This window comes from Cricetulus griseus, chromosome 4 (genome assembly GCF_003668045.3).
Source record: "Cricetulus griseus strain 17A/GY chromosome 4, alternate assembly CriGri-PICRH-1.0, whole genome shotgun sequence".
In the NCBI taxonomy this organism is placed as follows: domain Eukaryota; kingdom Metazoa; phylum Chordata; class Mammalia; order Rodentia; family Cricetidae; genus Cricetulus; species Cricetulus griseus.
The window spans coordinates 218680821-218697374 of NC_048597.1; the positions used below are offsets into that span (position 1 = coordinate 218680821).

The 16554-nt window shown below is 41.3% G+C and overlaps 1 protein-coding gene across 18 annotated transcripts in view; it reads left to right on the plus strand.

The window, feature by feature from the left end:
* Positions 1-16554, plus strand: part of Lrrfip2 (LRR binding FLII interacting protein 2) — a 102770-nt gene that overhangs the window by 74851 nt on the left and 11365 nt on the right. For 17 of the 18 annotated variants that reach the window (XM_035444015.1, XM_035444014.1, XM_035444019.1 and 14 more), the window contains 2 exons: positions 4768-4938; positions 12249-12341. In XM_035444015.1, coding sequence (XP_035299906.1) covers positions 4768-4938; positions 12249-12341 — 264 coding nt within the window. Of the gene's footprint in view, positions 1-4767; positions 4939-12248; positions 12342-14425; positions 14519-16554 lie in introns of all 18 variants that reach the window. The other variant, XM_035444028.1, reaches the window with a different exon arrangement.

Here is a 16554-nt window from a genome sequence, read left to right on the forward strand (position 1 = left end):
CTCCAAAGCAGGGAGGTGCAGAGGGGAGGGCGTGGGTGGGAATTTTAGTGAGGATCTAATGATCCCTCCACCTTTTCTTATGAGAGAATGTCAAAGGTATTAGAGTTACTGTGAGTTGCCTTACCTGGGTGCTGGGAACTAAACTCAGAGCAGTATTTCCTCTTAACCACTGAACCATCTCTCCAGCCACAACAGGCCCAATCTGTTGTGGTTAATTCCAACTGCTCAGATTAAATGCTAATGGCAGTTACGCTGGAGGATCGTGTTCCACAACAATTACTGTCTGACCAATCTGCAGTCCTGCAGCCCCTATGTGGTTCTCATCTGTAAGATGAAGAGGGTTGGAAATAGTCCCTGCCCTGATGGAGTTACCTACTGAGGGCATTGTCTGTAGTAAGGCAATGTGAAGAACTTGACAATGTTCAACAAATGCTGTTATTGTCAGGTATTAGCTCTGACATTATTCAAGAACCTTAAAACCTAATACATCTTGTGGCTGACACTGGTGTTTCATATCTGATTACTGAACTTTAGAGAAGTGTTGGTTCGTTAGACAGCTGATTGGGCCCTGTAGGTGGCTTTTACTGTGTGACTTGTTCCAGCCTTGTTAGCACTGATTATTTGATTTTTTTTTTCTTCACAAATTATTATTGTGCATTAAATTCTTCGGGCTTGGTGTGTTATTAGTCAGGGTTCTCTAGAGAAACATAACTGATAGAATGAATGTATGTGTATGTATGTGTATGTATGCATACACCCATATATAATTATATATATAATTTATATAAATGGGATTTACTAGAGTTACTTCAAAGGCTGTGGTCTGACTATTCCAACAATGGCTGTTTTCCTCTGGAGAGTCCAAGAAACCAATAGTTGGTAAGTCCATGAGGCTGGCTATCCCAGGTGGTCATCAGTATATTCTGGAATTCCAAAGAAGTAGGCTGTAATCCCAGGGAAGGAATGAACTTGTTAGCAGGCAAGAGCAAAGCCTCCATTTTCATGTCCTTTACATAGGCTACCACCAGAAGGTGTGGCCTCGACTTAAGGTGGGTCTTCCAACCATAAAAGATCCAATCAAGGAAAAAACCTCACAGGTGTGCCCAGCCGCTTGGGTTTTAGTTAGTTCTAGATGTCGTCAAGCTGACAAGCAAGAATGCCATCACAGCATGTGTATGCCCCATATGCGTATGATCCTAGCACTTGGAAAGTGGAGGCAGGAGGATTGCCAATTTAAGGCTAGCCTTGGCTGTAGCAGCCCTTGTCTCAAAAAACAAACAAAAAACAAACTGAAGTCAAGGGAGTTGGGGGAGAACAGGAAAGAAAAGTGGGGAGAGAGAAAAACACCTTTGGGTGAACCAGGCTCAGTGGTACACACCGGAAGCCCCAGGTACTTGGGAGGCTAAAGCAGGAAGCTGACTTGAACCTGTGAGTTTAATATCAGTATGAACAACATAGCAAGAACCCCTATATTGAAAACAAAACAACTAAAAAAAAAAAAAAACCTTGGGGGGGGGGCTGGAGAGATGGCTCAGCAGTTAAGAGCACTGAGTGTTCTTCTAGAGGACCCTGGTTCAATTCCGAGCACCCACATGGCAGCTCACAACTATCTGTAATTCCAGTTCCGAGGACCTGACACCCATGGCAAAACACCAATGTACATAAACTAAAAATTAATTTAAAAAGATACAACAAACCTTTGGGTATGCAAAAACACAAACTACACGATTTCAAATGCCAGGATCAACCCTATTATAAAAGTGTAGAATTCAGAAAAGCCTCTTGAAAGTTGAGAGGCACAGCTGGGTACTTCCCTTAGGCAACTAGAATCTTTGCATCCTTACCTGTTGCTAGCTTTAGCAAGCAACCACTTGTGTCCAACATAATCTTGATCTAACCAGAACAAACCCAGCTCTGAGAGATGAGGACACAGTTCTTACTTTATGTCTCCGAGGGCCCTAGCCCAAATTTACATCTTTCATTCTTCTAATCTCTGGATGTATATATGCCTTTACAAGGACTTGACATTTTGGTGGCAAGCAGTTACAGTTAATCCATTCCTTGGAATGTGCTGGTCACTATCTCAGCCTTTTCATCAGTTTGTTGTATTCATTTAAGTAGGATTTGAGAGTAGAGCAAGAGCAGTGGTTTGTCTTTGTATAAATTGTCTGACATAAGTACTGGTTCATTTTTATTGATTAATTTTGTTTATGGCCTTCCAGACAATGTTCTTTTGTTCATACCTTTTATTTGTAGGAGAGTAAGAATGGGTCATCTCTTTAAGTTCAGAAAGAACTGTTCAATGAAGAGTTAATGGACTAGGAGAAGGAGTCTTATCAGCTATAAGTTGGTCAGTATATGAAGTGTTCACTTTATGCAATGAACTAAGAATAAAATGATGAAGATACTGAATTCAAGTACTTGCCAAGCTAATAGAGTGTTTCACAGAATCACCTGGAGCTACTTACAATAGAAATCTGTGGTCTCTACCTCCAACTTTGGTATTTAGTGGATCTGAGATGGGTTGAAAAATTTGTATTTTCATGAAACTGACTCAAAATGTAAGATTAGAATATTTTTCCCCCTTGGCTTTTGAAAAGTCTCTCTTAAAAATATTTATTTTTAATTTGTTTGTGTATATGGGTGGTTGCCCACAGAAGCCAGAAGAGAGCATCATCTCTTAGAGCTGAAGACATTGGTAGTTGTGAGCTGTCTGTAGTAGGTGCCAGGAATCAAACTTGGGTTCTCTGTAAGAACAGCAAGTGTTCTTCACCACTCTCCAGCTCCACTTTACGAGTCTGTGATGGCTGGGCAGTGGTGGCACAGGCCTTTAATCCTAGCACTTGGGAGGCAAAGGCAGGGGATCTCTGTGAGTTCAAGGACGAACCTTGTCTACAAAGCAAGTTCCAGGACAAGCTGCAAAGCTACAGAGAAACCCTGTCTCAAAAAACTAAAAGATAAAAAAGTGTTAATTGCTTTTTACAGGAAAATCATGTTGCACAAATTTTACATGGACCTATCTGTATCATGTATTTTGTCCATGTGTCTAGCTTTTGAGATTTCTTGGATTCTGTTATTCACAAGTCACATCCCATTTTATATGTTACTGAACTATAATAAGGATTTTTTTCCGACTGTTAGTTTCTTGGATGAAATTTGGCAATACATGAGTAGATAGATACCACTGAATTTGCAACTTCCTATAGTTGACATTTTAAAGTATGCTTTTAGTTAGATGTTTCCAATACTATTTTTAATAATATCTGTATTCAGTTCTGGTTTGTGAAGCATAGAATTACTGGATCATGTGCTTAGAGTGTTGGCCATCTGAGCAACTGCCAAACTGTTTCCTGAGTAGCCACTTACACTTGCAGCAGTGGCATAAAGAATCCAGCTTCACCGTTCCCTTCCTAATAATCATCCTCTCTTTCAGGGGAAAGGGGCTTGCTAGGGATTGAGGTGGCTCTTGTACTGAGCATTTGTCCTCAGCTCTGTGCCTAAAGATTTGGTTATGGATTCGAGCCATTTTAGTAGATGAGACATAGGATCACACTGGTTTTAGTGTACATTCCCTGATAAGTAACACTGCTGACATGCATCCATGTACTCCTTGGACATCCATGTGTAGGTTCTCTTTGGGGATTTGCCTATTTAAGGTGTCATCGCCCTGAGTTTTGGACCTTTTGTTGTTGAGTCTGAGTCTGTAGTCAGATGAATGGAAGTCAGTTATCAGAACACTAAGAAATGCTTTCTCCTGTTCTGTGGGCTTCCATTCGCAGTGTAAAGTTTTAAATTTTAATAAGGTCTCCTTTTTCTCTTTAGCTGATAGTGCTTTTCATAAAATTTTTATTTAAGACTATTACCTAGCTAGAGTCTTGAAGACTTTCTTCTGTATTTCCTTTAGAGTTTTATGGTTTTAACTTCGCATTTAGGTCTTTGGTTCATTTTGAGCTAATTTTTGTGAGTAGTGTTGGATAGTCATTCATCAGAAGAGTGACGGTGTCCCGGCATCATTCAGTCTTTTCTCTTTGTATTATGTGGACACCGTTGTCAAATAATTGATTATATGTAAGGTTCTGGAGTCCTAAGTCTATTAAATGATTTGGGTTTGTTAAACATTTGTACTAGTTAAAAAAAAAATCTCTAAAAGTGATTACTTTTCTAAATGAGTTTTTGTCTTTTAATAAGCCAATAGGCAATTACAGTTACCAAGTTATTTGTTTTTAAAAATGTATATTCGATTTTAGGTAAAGCTTTTGAATTATATAAAATTCCAGGCACTGTGAAATAGCTCTTAAGTAATTTAAAATGTTCATTCCATTTACATTAGCATTTGCACACTGTGGAAATACTGAAAATATAAACCCCAAAGTGGCAAAATTCAGAAGTGTGTGGTTGTGCTGAGAGAGGCTGTGCGCTCTCAAACGGCTGCGCTCCAACCCCAGTCATCTCCTTGTTAAGAACTAAAAGAGAAACTCTCCTGGCAATGTTAATGATTACATTCTCCACTTCTTAAAAACACGTTTTCTGCACACCTTTTCACTGCTGCTGTTGTGTTCTTGGCATGCACAGAGAACACTTCCCAGAAAGGCATCAGTGTCTTTCTCTCGTCTTTCTGCTACATGTGCATGCTACTAAACTCGAGTCCCTGGCCTGCTTGTACTGTGTGGAGGCGCTTCTTCATGTGTGCGACGCTGCTCTTGGCTGCGCGTCACTCAGGTGCAGCGCCATGTTGTAGATGTCAAGTTGACGGTTTTTGTCATTTAGGAGTCTTTGTCTGAAGTAGAAGAGAAATACAAGAAGGCCATGGTGTCCAACGCACAGCTAGACAACGAGAAGAACAACCTCATCTACCAGGTAGACACCCTCAAGGATGTCATTGAAGAGCAGGAGGAGCAGATGGCAGAGTTTTACAGAGAAAATGAAGAGAAATCAAAGGTAGCTGTTCATCTGTCTACCACGTTCTTCTTGGTTCAGAAAATCAAAGCTTGACATTTAAAGAAGATGGGGTTGGCGGGAGACTGCAGAACTGAGTGGTCTAAGAAATCAGTCACTGCTCTATAAATTAAAGTTGATCCTTTTTTAGCTTTTTAAAAACTAGATTACAACTCAGGTATTATTCTTTTAACTATGACAATGACCTTGAGTTGCTTCTTTCTTTCCATTGTAAGTAGAGTGATACAGAGCTGAGCAACATAAGTACCTTTTTTTTTTTTTTTTCTGTGCGCTTCTAAGTTCTTCAAGAGAGTCCACTTTCCAAATAACCAGTTAATTAGAAGCAGCAGTTTAAATACATGAGTCAGAAATTGACAGATGTTTTCTTAAGAAGTTACATACAGTTGGGGTTGCTGTCTAAGTGCCAGATTTGCCCTTGGGCAGCTGTAGCAAAGAAACTGGGTTGTATTAAGAGTTTATTGGACCTGGACATTTTAAAGTGTTGGTTTCTAAGCAGAAAATAAATGGATATTATTGCCAGAGTTTGGTTACTGCTATATTGCCAGTACAGAAAAATGTAAGGAGACAGTTTAGGAAATATGTATTGATTGAGTTGTAAACAGTCATCTAAATTGTACATAGTAAAGGGAACGACAAGTTGAATAGTGCTTGATGAACTTCCATGGTAATGGTGCCCAGTGTAGGCTCACTGATTGAACTGAATTTACTGTTCAGGTGTGGACATTAGTTACATATAGGAGAGACTGCAGTTATGGGGATGGGAGAAATATGGAAACTCTAGTTTCCTCTCAGTTTTTCTGTGAAACTACAGTTACTCTTTTTTTTTTTGGGGGGGGGGTCGAGACAGGGCTTATCTGTGGCTTTTGGAGGATGTCCTGGAACTAGCTCTTGTAGACCAGGCTGGTCTCTAACTCACAGAGATCTGCCTGCCTCTGCCTCCCGAGTGCTGGGATTAAAGGCGAGTGTCACCAACGATCTGCTATAGTTACTCTTTAAAGGCCTATTTGAAAATGTTGCTAGGGTCTAGATGTGTGAAAATAAGTATCTTTTTTTGTTTGTTTTGTTTTGTTTTTCAAGACAGAGTTTCTCTATGTAGCTTTGGAGCCTATCCTGGCACTCTGGAGATCAGGCTGGCCTCAAACTCAGAGATCTACCTGCTTCTGCCTCCCGAGTACTGTGATTAAAGGCGTGGGCCCCCAACGCCTGGCTGAAAATAAGTATCTTTTATGTTAGCTCAGTGATGGTCCTTGAAGAGGATGCTTTGGAGACACTAGTGCTTTTACTCTTTGGTATTCTATCCCAGAAACCAGTTTTAAGGATTCTGAGTCATCATACTTGCTTGTTCTAAACTGATGTTGGCTCTTGCAATACATAGGATGCTCACCCGCACAGATACACAGATACAGAGGCCAGATTCTCTGATGTACTTCACTATGGCAGCAGATGCTGAGAGCTCTGGACATCTGCATTGTTAAAGTTGTCACCAGCCCTGCAGTCCTGAGTTCTACAAGTTATGCTCTGACCTCCATGTTTGTTTGGCTTTTTTTTTTTTTTTTAATATACAAATAGTAAATGTATTTTTTAAATTTCAAAATGTTTTTACTTTTTCTTGTTGGTATCATGATAAATTCATCTTTTGTTTTGTTTTGTTTTTGTTTTTTGTTTTTCGAGACAGGGTTTCTCTATGTAGATTTGGAGCCTATCCTGTAAATTCATCTTTTATTTATTCATTTTCTTTAGGTTTTTGTTTTGTTATTTTGGAGACAGGGCCTCCTGTACCTGGGCTAGCTTCAGACTTGCTAAGTAGCCAAAGATGATCTTGAGCTCCTGTGCCTCTGGCCACACAGGTGCTAGAGATCAGGTCTGCACCACCATACCCAGCTCAGTAGCTGTCTTTAAACATGTCTCCATGCCTGTGTCAGCAGCAGGGTACCCGAGTGTGTGGCTATATTCTCAGGGCTGGGGACATAGCTCAGCTGATAATTGCTTGATACCTAGCTCCTGTGGAGGCATGGCAGCACAGATCTGTGAGCACAGTGCTGGGAGCCACACATGAGTGGATCCCTGCAGCCCACTGGCTCACCAGCCTGATGTGATCCATGTTCATTAAGAGACTTGTCTCAACAATTAGGTGGACACCAACTGAGAAAGAGCCTGACATTAACCCGAGGTCCTCCACACACACGCGCACTTACATGCAGGTACATGTAAGTACACACCACACCACACCACACCACACCACACCACAAACATGCAAAGTATTATTTTCTTAATACTTACTTTAATAAGGAACTAACCTACTGATATTTAAAAACATGTTATTACTCAGTGGTTAATTATACTCGTCGTTCTCCAAGGGGATCCAAATTTAGTTCCCAGCACCCACAGGAGGTAGCTGACAACCACTCGAAACTCCAGTCCCAGGGGATCTGACGCACATTTCTGGCCCCAGTAAGTAGTGGCATGTGCTACACATGCATACATGCAGGCAGATATTCACACGTACATATAAAATAAAAACAAGTCTTTAAATCTTTATTGCTTTTGAACATGGGAGAAGTATGTAGACACTCTAAGGAGTCCATCAGCTTCCTGTTGCTACTGTCAACCCATAGTTAGCCCGCCCTGTCCTTTCCATGTTACATTCTAGGCATCTAATTTTAGTAATTAATCTTGACAGACTACATGTTTTCCCCTTTAAAAAATGCAATAAAAAGCATTTCAGGGGCTTGAGGTAGCTGAGCAGAGAAAACACTTGTCATATAGACTTGAGGACAGGAGTTTGGGTCTCCAGCAACCATGTAAATACTAGGTGAACACGGCAGCCCTCCTGAAATTCTGGGAGGCAGAGACAGGAGAACTGGAGTAAGCTGACTAGGGAGAGCAGATGAATTAGTGAGTTCTGGGTTTAACAAGAGACTCTGTCTTAATATAAAAGGGGAGAGAATGAATACCTGACATCCACCTCAGCCTCCACACACACACATCTGACACCCAGGGACATGCGTTTGCACACACACACACACACACACACACACACACACACACACACACACACACACCAGCTCATACTTGAAAAATTAATATCAATTCCTTTATGTTACATACCTAGACACTGTTAAAATTTTAGTAGTTTTAAAATACCATACACAATTTTCCCTTTTTTATACTTTGAAAGAAATCAGAAGCTAGCCATGGTTGTGCACCCTTGTAATCCTAGCACTTCAGAGTCTGAGGCAGGGGGGATCATGACTTTATGGCTAGCCTGGGTTACACTGAGAACCTTTCTCAAAACAAAACAGAAACAGAAACTGCGTGTGGTGGCACACATCTTTAACCCAGTATGGGGGAAGCTGACTCACGGGGGTATTTGTGAGTTTGAGGCCAGCCTGGTCTAATAAGTTCCGGGCCAGCCAGAGCTGTACCATGAGACCCTGAGTCCTTGTATCATACCCATCCCACCCACCCAAACCCCTCCCAGTCACACCCTCCCAGCATCCAGATAAGTTCCACATTTTGGAATTAGTTGCTTCCCTCCCTTCCCCCATACAGTTTAGATACTGAGGGATTTTGATTGCCTGTCCCAAGAGCTTGCTGTTCTGAAAGTCTTTGCCTTCTCATTCCCACGGAATCTTTCCTGCCCCCCCCCCCAATACCCTCTTTAGTTCCTGGGAGCAGGCTGTCAGGTGTAGAGATGTTACCAAATGTAACCGGCGCCTTTTTGGCAAGCCAGCTCTAGGAGAAGCTTCCTATAGAGCCCAGATAGCTGGCTGTCTTCTTATACTGTAGCTGGATGCTTAGATCCAGTTCCAGGGGATCTGATGCCCTCTTCTGGCTTCCACAGTCACCAAGCAACTGATGCACAGACATAAATGCCAGCAAAAACACCCATACATGTACAAAACATTAAAAATGATTCAGTTCATATATAACTTCCCATTGAAAGTCGTATATTCACATAAATGTACATCCATCACACCCACACAGAGTAGTTTCATTCTCTCAAGTAGGAGCTGAACACTGTACCCGTCATTTTCCTGTGCTGATTCCAAAGTAACCACTGGCCTTCTTTGTATCTATATAGATTTCTCCATTCTGGACTTTGATATCAACAAAACCATAAAAGGAACTCTTTGATGACTGTCATCTTACACCTAGTGTAGTAATCCCGAGTCACCCATGCTGTAGCACACAGATAAGTGCTTCCTTTCTTTTTATGGCCTGGTAATATTCTATCATTAGGGTAGCCACATGTGTTGGGAAGTCCAGCAGCATTAACTGATGTGTAGGTTGGTTTTCCCTTTGGCCCTTTATGAAAAATGCTGACATGAACATTGTGTAGTTTTTGTGTGGACACCGTTTTACTTTGTCTAAGTACTTAGGAGTGGGGTTGTTGGGTGCTCTGGCAGTCACACCAGCCGAGTGAGGTGTAGCAGACTTTCCAAAATAGTGCCAGCCCATTTCACTGTTTACATTCTTTGTCTGTATCCTCTCCGGTATTTATTAGTGTCTGGCCTAGTGGCCTAGCCGTCCTAGTGGATGTGGCTTTGATTTGCATTTCTCTGATAAGACTACTGGTCTTGAGTATCTTTTCATGGGCTTATGGTTTATCTTTTGAAATCACCTGTTTTTCAATTTTTATTACTGTTAGAAGATGGTATCTCAGATATTGGTCACTTACTTTACTAGATAAATGATTTGTAGATATCTTCTGCCATTTTTTTTTCTTTTAACTTCCTGTTCTTTATTAGCTTGCAGCCATCCTTTTTTCTTTTTATCATGTTCACTTTTTATTACCTAGACAGACAATTGGCATAGTTTTGGAAGTCAAGATAAAGACTTTGTTGCCTGTATAGTTTCAAAATAAGGAGCTGTTATGGCTTCACAGTGACCAGTCATCTTCTTAAAACTTCTCTTTATGAAGTTCAGTGTTGGGTTGCAGCTTTTGTTTCTTTTGATGCTCAGATTTCATCACTGTGGCTATTGTGAGCCTCTTTGGGCTGATTCTCAAGTTCTCTGGAAGGCTTGCTGACAGACAAATAGCCTCCCTGCTTTCTGACAGAAGAACATGCTTCAGCTTTACCTTGGGATCCATCCTTTGTGCAAGCAGTCTTCCGTCTTTTCCCACAGGCCTGGGGCTGCTCTTGCTGCTCAGGCGATCCCGTCACAGTCCCCTTAGTGGAAATCTGTGTGTGGGCTTTTGCTTGTTTATCTGACAAAGCACTTTATGCTGTGGTGGGTCACATACTCAGCCCCTCTGTTCTCCATCTTTGTGCCACACTGCAGCTCCTAACTCTTGCTGTTCATTCCATGTCACTCAGCAGAGAAAGGCCAGGTCACACCAGTGTCGATACTGCAAGTAGTCACAGTGTTTGGCTTGGCCTATACTCTGGGACAGAGGCTATGTATGCATAGCCAAAATACTATTTTTTAAAAAGTTACTTGAAATAGTTTAAATTTTTTATTTTTTATTATGGTAAAAAACACACCACAATAAATTTACTATTTTATTCATTTTTAAAGGATGTAGCTCACAGTAGGATGTTTATACTGTTGTATGTAGAATCTGTATATTTTATCTTGCAAAAGTAAACTCTAAACAGTTAAGTAAATAGGGACATTTGGCCCTTTCCCAAGCCCTTGGCAGCCACCTTCTTCAGTACGTGACTGCCTTATAATACTTAGCTTGTAGTCCCCAGTGCTCATGATAAGAGTTCCTTCTTTCAGAGGGCTGAACCCTGAAAGATTTCTCTGCTACATTTTACCCATCCATCCTCATTTGCCATGTGTCTGGGTTGTTTCCACTAGAAACTGCTTTAAATGAACTCTTTCGTGCCTTATGTAAACGTAGGTCGATGTGAAGTCAAAGGAAATGAGTTCAAAGTTCATCTTCTCATTCTCATTTTCCTCTTTCTTTGAAGGAATTCTTTTTATTTCTTTTTTCTTTTCTTTTCTTTTCTTTTTTTTTTTTTTTTTTTTTTTTTTTGGTTTTTCAAGACAGGGTTTCTCTGTGTAGCTTTGGAGCCTATCCTGGCACTCGCTCTGGAAACCAGGCTGGTCTCGAGCTCACAAGAGATCCACCTGCCTCTGCCTCCCAAGTGCTGGGATTAAAGGTGTGTGCCACCAATGCTCGGCTTTATTTCTATTTTTTTTTAAGGTTCATTCCTTTTATTTTGTGTATGTATGTGTACCACATGCATGCCTGGTGCTTGTGTATAGGTCAGAAGAAGGAATTGGATCTCCAGGAACTAGACTTAGAGATGGCTGTGAGCCACCATGTTGGTGCTAGGAACCAAACTCAGGTCCTCTGCATGAGCAGCTAGTGCTCTTACCCGCCGAGTGATCTCTCCAGCCTCGATTCGTCTTTCCTTTTTATAAGCCAAGAAGATATGTTAGCCATCTGATTACAAAAAATATACATACAGCATTTGAAATACATGTAAACACACGCATCTGTGGCCCTCCTTTCTGAGAAAATGGCAGCCCACTGTAAGTGCCGTTGTGCTTGGAGCACACAGGTCTGCACTCCTTTCCATGCTCTGGCTATTACATTGTGCAGACATTCTGCCTCAACAGCTCTCAATTCATAGACGTCCAGAAGTCATCCTGCAAAACATCCTGCAAAAAATAATGGCTTGGGTCTTGCTGAGGTTTTACTAGTGTATCTGCAAAGGAGCGCCATGGCGGGGGGGGGGGGGGTCCACGGAACCCTCTTTTGTAAGCCCCATGCGATGACCCTCAGAGCTGCTATGTGTTCCTGTCCCACAGCATGTTCTATATCGGAGCTGTTCCCTTCTCGTTTCCTGGGCTTTAGCCTGGCTTTCCACGTTGTCAGTAGTTCTTCTTCGTTGTTGTTATTTTATTTATTTAGGAGTTCTCCAAATGGAAAAATAGTAATAAATTTTGTCTCTGAACATAAATTATAATTTCTTATCTAGCTTTTCATTCCTATCTTTGTGGTAGCTTTTGCTATTATAAAAATTTTAATTTTTATGCAGTCTCTTGCCCCACTTACCCTTTATTATTTTTGGATATTGGAGTCATTTAAAATTGTTTCATCTGCAGTTACTCATTTTTAAAAAGTACCTACATTTTGCGGTCCCTTTAGTTGTGTTTCTTACTTTCATCATACAGGATGGAGATGGAAAGTTTGACTCCTCTCACCAAATCACCAAATTCAAGTCATCTATCTAGGCAGGGTCTGGATGTCAGACTTGGCCTCTGTGTTAAATTAAGTATGTTCAGCTTTGTATCCCATGACTTCTGTAACAATATCATTTGCTTAATAACAGGAGTTAGAAAGGCAGAAACATATGTGCAGTGTGCTGCAACATAAAATGGATGAACTCAAAGAAGGCCTTCGGCAGAGAGATGAACTCATTGAGGTATGTACTTGAACTCTGGAAATATTTGGACTTGAAAACTAAATGAGTTGGATAGGATGGTGGTGTGCTTGTTGGGAGAATGTTACAAAGCTATAAAGCAGTGGTTCTCAACATTCCTAATGCTGCGACCCTTTAATACAGTTTCTCACGTTGTGGTGTCCCCAACCATAAAATTATTTCTTTGCTTCTTCATAACTGTAATTTGCTCCTGTTATGAATCATAACATAAATATCTGTGCTTTCTGATGGTCTTTGGCGACCCCTGTGAAAGGATTGCTTAGCGCCCCCCAAAGGGGTTGCAACTCACAGCTTAAGAATTGCTGCTATAGAGTTTACTTGTGTAAACATTTCTCTTCTCTCAAAGATTTTCCAACATGAAAACATAAAGGCAAGCTTACAAAGTGAATGCTTACAAATTCTACAACCACCACCCATCTTTTAATAGCAGGATTTTTGGTCAGTGTCTTTTATTCTTACACACTTTTCCCTGAAGATGTCACAGGAAGTTAGAAAAGGAAGCATTATAGAGTATATTCTTTGGGTACAAGTGCATGGCATGCTAGAGGACATGACTTTTGAGGAGTAAGAGTTTTGATCTTCACTCAAGTTGATGCATTTGATGTAGCCAAAGAAAAGGAAGGAAGTTGTCAAGATCTTCACCTTACCCTGCAGGCATCAGCTCTCTTTGGTGGAGGAGCTTTGTGCCACCCTCACGCAGCATTGCAATGCCAACGAGGGTGAGCTACAGCAGACCAGAGTGTCCATGCACGGCTCCACTGTGATTAGCTGTCTCAGTTTTTATTAGGAATTACATGTGAGAGGGATAGTAAGGCTGGATTTCTGTAATTTATCATCGTTTTCTTGAAAAACAAGCCCAGGGTGCTTGATACAAACTTCTAAAGTCATAGTCTTTGTATGCTTACAATTTCTGTCTTTTGGATGTCAGTAGGTATTGATCACACACTACTGAAAATTGAGTATCGGTCACACGTAATGCCTTTGGGTCTGCAGAATTAACATTTGCACAATCAAGTAGAGTGTGTGAGTAGGAAAGTGTTGCTGGTAATTTATCAGTGAGAAATGGGGAAAACATGGTGGGACGTCTAGGATAAGCACTTGCTTTGGTTGCCTTCCTCTTGATGTAATAACACCCATGGCCAAAAGCAACTTAGGTGGGGAATGGATTTATTTCACCTTCTGTTTTCAGGTCACTGTCTATCATTGAGGGAAGTCAGGGCAGGAACCTCAAGGCAGGAATGTTTGCTATTTCACACAGCTTTATTTCCAACTTGGGAACTCACTCACAACCAAGGAAGACACTAGAAACCCTGGAAGGTGCTATATGCTAGTTGGCTAGCTCACTGGTTGGCGGATACAGTCCAGAATAATCTACCCAGCCAATGCCTCTCACATCAATTAGCAATCAAGACAAGTATTCACCTGAGATGTTACCCCCAGGGGATTCTAGACTCTGTCTGTGTGTGTGTGTGTGTGTGTGTGTGTTGGGGGGGTGGTGACTAACTAGGACATAATGATATTTCAGTTTTTGCCAACAGAAAATTAGAGTGATGAAGCTGAAGATAAGTCTGTCCTTTTTTAGTTCTACTTTACCAACATCCACACCTTCAGGTTGCTGTCTGTGGTAAAGGATCATTGTTCATAAGCAAACACAAGTTTGCTTCGGCAAATAGAAGTGGTTCCATGTTTGAGTAGAAAGGCAGTTATCACAAGATGGATACGCAGGAGTGCTATGTGTACACAGGAATGCAGGCTGGCCAGCTGCCTCAGAGCTGCTGTTAGAACAGTTAGTTTTTCCCAGTACCCTTTTTGACATTTGCCCTGCCCCTTTCTTTGTGCGGGAGATTGAACCCAGGACCTGTGCACACTCAGCACATAACCCTTAGCTGTGTCCCATTGTCCTCCTTTGCTTACTGTTGGGCAAGCTAGTAACACAATGGTCATCTTTCCTTGTTCTGTTGACCTAGACTTCCCTCCTCCCCCTTTATAATTCATCTGCCTCCGTTTTGTTCTGTTTTCCTTGCTTTTCTTTCTGCTTTTATTATTTCCTTCTCCTTCCTCTTCAGGAGAATCAGCGCCTCCAGCAGAAAATAGACACCATGACAAAAGAGGTGTTTGACCTCCAAGAGACCCTGCTTTGGAAAGATAAAACAATTGGGGTATGAGAGGAGATGGGGCTTTAAGGAGAAGTTCATTCCTGAGGAATAGACCAAGAAAATTTAGATAATATGAATAAACAGAAACAGTGTGCTTAGAGAGAACTTCTCTTTCCAGACTCCATGCTTGTGAAGCCCATAAAAAGAAACCTTTAAAAGAAGTGTTCTTTATTCCCCAAGGATTCCTATCCCAGAACAACCACAGGCATCTAATTCAAATTCTGTGGGTAACTGGCTATGTTTACATTCCAGAAGTATGGATTAAAAAAGAAGTTGGAGGTGGAGATAGGGAAAATGCTATCTCATAAACTGTTGGTGAATACAGTAGGCAGACATTACAAATCACTTTAGTTATGGAAATGAATAGGAATGTAAGATGCAGGGCTGCCAAACTGTGACAGCATCTCTAATTATAGCCCACCCTCTCCAGCAACGCCCTCACTGCTGCTTTGTTTAGCACTGCAGGTGCACTCCAAGCATGCGAAGGGTAGCAAAACTAGTCACATCCCTAGGCCATAGAGCAGAAATTTAAAGAACAAAAGGTACTTTTAGCTAATTTTCTGAAGCTTAAGTCATCAAATTTCCAAAATTCCATCAAAAACTAGAAAATCTTCCCAGGGCACATTTCGATTGTGAATTACTTAGTTTATACACCCTTTTCCTTGGGAAGTGGGTGCACAGAGGAGGTTGAGTTGCCATCTTGAGTCAGGAGGCCTGGGGCTTCTCATTGGTATGGCTTTCTTAGCATGTTAAAGTGATTATCTTGGACTAGCTGACTACCTAGAGTAAAACTACATACCCATGAAGTAGCTCATTAAAACAGACCTTGGCTTTCCTACTAAAAAGACATAAGCAGTGCTGGCTGTAGTGGCCCATGCTTTTGATCCCAGAACTTGGAGGAAGAGGCAGGTAGGTGCATCTTGTGAGTTCTAGGCTAGCCTGGTCTATGTATTGAGTTCTAGGCCAACCAGGGTTACACAGTGTAACCTGTCAAAAAGAAAGAAAAGAAGGAAATGTACAAATGTACATGTTGATGGCTAAGATATAACTTATTTGGCTTTTAGTTGCCTGAGGATTTATTGAATTTTTCTGTAAGATGTACTTAACTTTTCTAGAGTAAACTTTTACAAACTGCCAAGATAGCTCACTGGGATAGAATGCTTGCCTTGTACTTGATCTCCAAAGTGGTCCTCTACCTCTACTGTGAGTGAGCCCATGCATACATCATACACATAATAATAGATACTTCTTTTTATCATTTTTTAATTTGAATTAGAAACAAGATTGTTTTACATGACAATCTCAGTTCCCTTCTCCCACCTGTCCTCCCCTACCACTCCCCCCAACTAAAACCCTACCTATCACATATCCTTTCTGCTCCCTGGATGGTGAGGTCTTCCATAGGGGTGTCATCAGAGTCTGTCGCATCCTTTGGGATAGGGCCTAGGCCCACCCCCGTGTGTCTTGGCTCAGGGAGTATTCCTCTATGTGGAATGGGCTCCCAAAGTCCACACCTATGCTAGGGATAAGTACTGAACTACTACAGGAGGTCCCGTAGATTTCCAAGGTTTCCTCACTGAAACCCATGTTCCTGGGGTCTGGATCAGTTCCATGCTGGTATCCCAGCTATCAGTCTGGGGAGCAAGAGTTCCCCGATGTTCAGGTCAGCTGTTACATAATAATAGATACTTCTTGTTGAAAAATATGTTCATTTTGAAGACAGTTAAGATTCACATACAAGTGTAAGAAATGATGCCAATATATCTCCACACACCCTTTACTTAAATATCCTATCTTGCAATGCTGTAGTACAGGGTTACAGCCAGGGCATGTCCATGGTACAGTGAAGATAAAGGCACTTCCATCCCTCCTTTTTATAGACACCCTTCTACCCCTTGCTTCTTGCTGTTCTCTATAGGTATTCAGTGCAGAGTAAAGCAGTGCACAGAAAAGGACCTGGGCTCTGGGCCAGCTCAGCATCAGTTAATTCTCATTTTCAATAACTACAGTTATTTAACCTGTTGCCTAGCATTTTAGCC